Source organism: Cynocephalus volans, chromosome 1 (genome assembly GCF_027409185.1).
Source record: "Cynocephalus volans isolate mCynVol1 chromosome 1, mCynVol1.pri, whole genome shotgun sequence".
Taxonomy (NCBI): domain Eukaryota; kingdom Metazoa; phylum Chordata; class Mammalia; order Dermoptera; family Cynocephalidae; genus Cynocephalus; species Cynocephalus volans.
The window spans coordinates 24197650-24204322 of NC_084460.1; the positions used below are offsets into that span (position 1 = coordinate 24197650).

General features: G+C 48.9%; 1 protein-coding gene across 2 annotated transcripts; it reads right to left on the reverse strand.

Moving 5' to 3' along the window:
• Nucleotides 1-1930: 1930 nt before the first annotated feature.
• Nucleotides 1931-5431, reverse strand: AP5S1 (adaptor related protein complex 5 subunit sigma 1). Of its 2 annotated transcripts, none has more exons than XM_063113081.1 (3): nt 5210-5431; nt 4082-4273; nt 1931-2770 (listed from the first exon to the last, which is right to left on the reverse strand). In XM_063113081.1, exons 2-3 carry the CDS (start codon nt 4255-4257, stop codon nt 2347-2349), a joined length of 600 nt encoding a protein of 199 aa, XP_062969151.1. In that variant the 5' UTR covers nt 4258-4273; nt 5210-5431; the 3' UTR covers nt 1931-2346. The 2 variants fall into 2 exon arrangements, with proteins under 2 accessions (XP_062969151.1, XP_062969155.1); XM_063113085.1 differs by lacking the exon at nt 5210-5431 and adding an exon at nt 5013-5136.
• Nucleotides 5432-6673: the final 1242 nt, after the last annotated feature.

Below are 6673 nucleotides of genomic sequence, written 5' to 3' on the forward strand. Positions count from 1 at the left end.
TTTTTTTTTTTTGGCAGCTGGCTGTTAAGGGAATCCAAACCCTTGACCTTGGTGTTACAACACTGCATTCTAACCAGCAGAGCTAATCAGCCAGCCCTGGTCTTTGACAAAGGAGCAAACAGTCTTTTCAACAAATGGTGCCAGAACAACTAGTCATCCACATAAAAAAAAAAAAAAAAAGAACCTAGACACAAACCTTACAAAAATTAACTCGAAATAGATGACCTTGGGTATGGAGATGACTTTTTAGATACAGCACCAAAGGCACAATCCAGGAAAGAAATAACTGATAAGCTGGACTTTATTAAAATTAGTAAGTTCTGCTCTAAGAAGGACAATGTCAAGAGAATAACAGCACAGCCACAGACTGAAAGAAAATAACTGCAAAAGACACATTTGATAAAGGACTATTATCCAATTGGGTACAGACTTTATAAATATGACCCCAAAAGCACAGGCAACCAAAGGAAAAATAAACAAATGGGATTATATCAAACTAAAAAGTTTCTGCACAGCAAAAGAATTAACAGGGTGAAAAGACAAACAACAGAGTGGGAGAAAATATTTGCAAAATATACATCTGACAAAGGATTAATATCCAGAATATACAAGGAACTCAAACAACTTTACAGAAAAAAAAAAAAAAAAAAAATGAAAACAAGTAACCCAACTAAAAAATGGGCGAAGGAGCTGAATAGGCATTTCTCAAAGGAAAATGTATGAATGGCCAACAGACACATGATAAAATCCTCAACATCACTCAGCATTTGGGAAATGCAAATCAAAACCACTTTGAGATGTCATCTCACTTCAGTTAGGATGGCTAATATCCAAAAGACTGAGCATGATGAATGCTGGCAAGGTTGCAGAGAAAAAGGAACCCTCCTACACTGTTGGTGGGACTGCAAAATGGTGCAGCCTTTATGGAAAATAGTATGGAGGTTCCTCAAATAATTACAGATAGATCTACCATATGACCCAGCTATCCCACTGCTGGGTATACACCCAGAAGAATTAAATCATTTTGAAGGGATACCTGTACTCCTATGTTTATTGCAGCACTATCTACAAGAGCCAACAGTTGGAACCAGCCCAAATGTCCATCATCAGATGAGTGGATAAGGAAACTGTGGTATATCTACACAATGGAATACTACTCTGCTATAAAAACTAATGAAATACTACCATTTGCAGCAACATGGATGGACTTAGAGAAAATTATATTAAGTGAAATAAGCCAGGCACAGAAAGAGAAATACTACATGTTCTCACTTATTTGTGGGAGCTATAAATAAATAAATATACAAACAAATAAATGGGGGTGGGGAGGGAAGAAGACACAACAATCACAACAATTCCTTGAACTTTTTAAGACAAGTGAACAGATATGATGTTGATGGTGGGGGGGAAGAAGAATCAGTAAAGGGACACGAAAATCAACTACACTGTATATTGATAAATTAAAATAAAATTAAATCTTTTTAAAAAAGGACTGTTATCCAAAATATACAAAGAACTCTTTAAACTCAATAATAAGGAAGAAACCAACTCAATTTAGAAATGGTCAAAAAAGACCTGAACAGACACCTCACCAGAAAGATATATAGATGGCAAGTGAGCATGTGAAAAGATGTTCAACATTCATATCATTAGAGAATTGCAAATTAAAATGAGATACTACCGCATGCTTATTAGAATAACCAAAATCCGAAACACTAACACCACCAAATACTGGCGAGGACGTGGAACAATGGGAACTCTCATTTGTTGCTGATGGGAATACAAAATGGTATAGCCACTTTGGAATACCCTTTGGCAATTTCTTACAAAACTAAACACACTCTTACGATAGGATCCAGCAATTGCACGCCTTGGTGTTTTCCCAAAGGAATTGAAAATTTACATCCACACAAAAACCTGCACATGAATGTTTACAGCAGTTTTTAAATTATTTTTAATTTTTAAAATTTTCGTTTTTACAGAAGGCTAAATTTCAGGCAACCCCTCCTCCCTGCCCCAGCACTGGTGGCTGGTGGAATGGAGGAAGCGGGGGGTCAAGGACAAGTGCGGCCAACGCACTGCTGTCAGCAGTCTGAATGAGTCACATGGCAGCTCTAGGCTCAGGGGCTTCTGCGATTCCACTAACCTGAGGACAAGTGCAGCAGCCCCTCCACCCTCTGCCAGCTCCGCTTCTGCCAGCTTGTCCCACCCACTTGTCCTGGGTGTGGCAACACATCAGAGCTCGGAGCAGGCCAGGTGGGAGGCAGATGCCAAGCTTCACCTGGCTGTGTATCCAACCTCACCCTCCCTCCTCACCCTCTCAGGAGGCCCCATCCCAGCCAGGGCTCAGCGGGGCCAGGCAGCACTGAACTCCTTCTCCAGAGCCTGGACGAACTGGTCATTGAGGAAGAGCAGCTGACCATGGGGCAGGAAGCGGGTAAGGATGCCCTCAATGCGGTCAGCACGTAGCAGGAGGCTGGCACCAGGGGCCAGCAGCCGGAGATGGTCGAGGAGGCGTGCCAGCAGCCGGAGTGTGCTCTCAGCCAGCAGCAGGTTCTCATGGGCATCCAGCACTAGGGCAAAACCTAAGGAGAGCACGCCCAGCCACACCACCGTCCGTGCCTCCCGGAAAGGGTCCCCTGCTGCCAGACGGAAGGCCCCGCATGAGGCTTCGTGCAGGGGCACTGGCTCATCTGAGGACTGGGGCTGCAGATCCATGGGAGGCCGGCCGGATGCCTGCTGCTGCAACTGGCACATTGACTCCACCTGCCTGGGGAGAGCAGGCAAGTCAGGCTGACAGGTGACAGGCCTGGCCAGGGCACCACAGCAGCCCACACACCAACTTCTGTCATCCTCATAGCCACCCCTGGAGCTGCTGTTACCCCTTTATCTCAGGTAAGGAAACTGAGGCCCAGAGAGACTAAGTGATCTGCCAGGGCCACACAGCCAGGAAGTGTGAGCCTGGATGGGAATCCAGGCTCCAGCCTCCAGGCCCTGAACCGCTTTATTCCATGCGGCCAAGAGAAGGCAGGTTGTGAACAAAGTTCCTAAAGCTGGAAAAGGGCACCAGGAGAAAATCCTGCCCCCACCCGCTTCACAGAGACCTCCACAGCACAAGGAAAGTAAGCAATAAATGAGGAGAATAAATGCCATCACCCAGCCCGGGCTGACCAACCTCTCCACCCTCATCACCCCCTGCAGCCAGCTCCAAGTAAAAAAGAAAGACCTTCCAGGTGACCATCAAGGTTTTTGAAAGCTCCCTCTGATCCTTCCTGAACTGTCCTCCAGTTTGGGCCACGCACAGGCTGGTTTTAAATTCATTTGTTTGCTTTTCTACACTACAGGGACAGGAAGGAAGTCCAGAAGAACAAGAAGATGGCAGGACCTGGCAAAGCGTGGCCTCAGAGCAGTAACCCACACACAGAAGGCACAGTGTGCTGGGAGACTCTGGCACCTGCCAGCTCCATCTGAATCTGGGATGGGAAGGTCCAAGACCAGCCACCCCAGTCTGGAACAGGGTTTTCCAAACTGTGTTCTGGATCCCAGGCTTTCAGGAAGCCCTGGGTATAAGGAGTCCCCGTGTACCACATTCTCTCTCTTCCTTAGAGATTCATAAAGTCTACAGGCACAATAAAGGTCCTGAGAAACACTGCAGTACAAAAAAGCATGTTTAATCTACACTGAGTCTGGCTTCCTACACTCAAATCTCAGTTCTGCCACTTTCTAGCTGCATAATCTTGGGCAGGTTAAGTTCCTAAAACACTCAGTTTACTCATCTGTAAGGTGGGGATAATAACTGTACCTATCACAAAAGACTATTATGAGGATTACATAGGTTAATATACATGAACATAATGCTTAGCACATCTTCCAAGTTCAGTAAATGCTAACTACAGTAATAATAATGATAACAGCATTATTAATTCTTCAACCCTTTTTCACATAACACTTATGAGCAACTGTAGAAGACTCTCTGGGAAATGTCACTCTAAAACTTTCTCTCTGCTTCTTAGTCCTGCCAGAATACCTATCACAATCAGACATGTGTACAATGAAGGCCTGGGGCTGGGCGTGCAGTTACCTGGCCACGGCCAAGATCTGCTCCTTGCGGAGAAGTCTGTCCCTCTCAGCACCATGTGCTCGTGGGTCATCAGGTGACTTCTCAGCGCCAAAGACGCAGGAGTAGAGCACTCGGCAAAGGCCCGTGTCCTGGGCAAGTGGGGCCCTCAAAGTGTGGATAAGGAAGGCGTGGACCATGGCTCCAACGTGGGTGCTACAGGGAAGCCAGAGATCTCAGTGAGATGAGAGTAAAACCCCAGCAGGAGGGGCCCACAGGAAGGGTCTGGCCCAGTAGGGCCTGAGAGTGTGTCCAGAGGCTGGTGTGGCTGGACATTGATCCTCCTTGCCCACCCAAGACACACCCTAGCCTCTGAATAATTGCATCTGGTCAGCATCACATAATAAAGTCCAGTGGTGAAGAAACGTCAGAGAACCCTAGACCTGGTTCTGCAAAACAACTGGCCAGGAATCCGGCATGAGAGTCAAGGAAAACCTGAGAAGACCAGAGACCAAACAGCTAAAGGCAACTTGTGTTCCTGGACTGGAACCTGGGCCAAGAAAAAGGTAATTTCCATAAAGGGCAGTATTGGGACAACTGGAAATTTAAGTATGGACTATGCGTTAGAAAATAGTCTTGATCAATGTTACCTGATTTTGAATGTAGGAGCGTGCTCTTGTTTTTAGAAAATACATACGGATGTACCTCTAATTAGAGCGGTAAAGGGGTATCATATCCGCAACCAACAAAAATGGCCCAGTTTAAACAGGCACTGAGAGAACAGAGAAAATGATAACGCAACTGGGGCAAAAGAAGTTAACAACCGGTGAATCTTATCAAAGGGTACATGGGAGTTGTTAGAAATTACTCCAAAATAAAGACCTAATAATGGTATCTGCTGGCTCAGTGGCCGGCCCGGGGGTCTAAACACAGCGGGTACAGAGTCAGCAGGTACCTGTAGTTGAGGATAACAGACCATCAGTTTAAATTGGTCAAACAAAAAGGTTCGCGAAGGCGCTTCGAGAACCTGTGCCCAGTGCCTTGGCGCTGACCTCCGGCGACCCTCCAGCCGCAAGCAAAGTGCGTCATCAGCCCTTGCCACCGCGTCCCCCACCCCCCACTAGAGAAATGGTAGCGGCCAAGGCCCCTTACGTCACTGCCTCCCGCGGTGCGGCGGCGCAGAGCACTTCGGGGGTTGTAGTTCTTTACTCCAGTCAACCAGGTCTGAGCGGGACACTCCCCCCGAGTGTGCTGCTTCTGCAGTCCCCGGCCGCTGTCGTCGAGGCGTCGCTCTCAGCCTTCCTTCGTTTTAACAAGCCGCTTCAATCGGCGGCGGGAGAGCAACGGCGGCTGCGCGGCCCGTGGGCGCTTGCGCACGCCGCTCGCGGGCGCGCGCACCAGCCGCCGGGGGCGGGGTCTCGTTGGTCACGCCCCGTCCGGGCACGCGGGGTCCCCGCTCCAAAATCTAGACCCGCGGAGCTCCAGATCATTGACCCCGACGGCTGCGACGGGGCGCGGTGGTCGACGGCGACCTGGTGCGAGGACTTTCCGGAAGAGGCCGGTGGCCGAGTTGTAGCCAGAGGGTGGGGTTCAGACCTCCTGGTCGCCTGTCAGCCGTAGGAGGCTAGGGAGCGGTGGGTGGACCCAGGCAGAGTATCTGGGCTGGGGCCCGGAGGTGCAGGGCTCAGTTCTCAGACTTGCCGATATGCGTGAGAATCACTAGGACGCCTGTTAAAAATTCAGATTCCTGGGTTTACCCCTGGAAATGATGACTTTGGAGGGAAATATCCGTATTTAAGCAGTTTTGCAGGATTCTAACTTTTGGGTTTCTGGAGTGGGTTAATAAGGCTGGGGCCCGGTTTGGCGTAGAACGATTTGAACTCTGGTCTTAACCCTGTCACCAGCTTTGTATCCCTGGTAGGTCAGTCAACTTCGCTGGGCCCCAGTGAAGCCCTGTAGAGCATAACCCAGGGCGAGCGCTTAGTAGGGCTGACCAATTTTCCCTTTCACACTCCCACCTCCAACTAGCTTCCTCCTTGACGCCTCTTTGAGGGAGGCCATCAAAGGTACAGTAAAGAGTTTATACCTTACACTTGAAACAGGAACTGCCAGGCACCAGCCTCCATATCCTTGCAGTGAGGTAAAAGCCTCAACTTGAAGACTTGACCCGGAGGTGTCTCGGGCCCCACAAGGCCTGCCTGGGCCTCACTGCCTGCCCTGGATGACTCCCCTCCCCTCCCCCACAACGAAGGCGTACACTCCTTTACCCCTTGACCCTTTGGCCCCTTGGCATATGAACTTCCTGAGCCTCCCCAGATGTGTCCCAGTGTTCTGTGCCTCAGAGCCACCACACTGGCTGTTCCCTCAGCCTGTAATCCCCTTTTCCTCTGCCTTTTTTTTTTTTTTTTTGCCCTTGTAAATGTGCTCAGACCAAAACTTTGGGGGAAGCCCTCCTGCTCAGGCTGACCACTGGTATTCAGCCAACCCCTTTACACCATTGTGAGGGAAGGCCAGCAGCGGTAATATCTCCATGGGGTACACATGCACTGTGGCTCTCATCTTCATTCCCCAGGGCCATTGTGGGGAAAATAGGATAATTTAGTCAGGCTCCCTTGG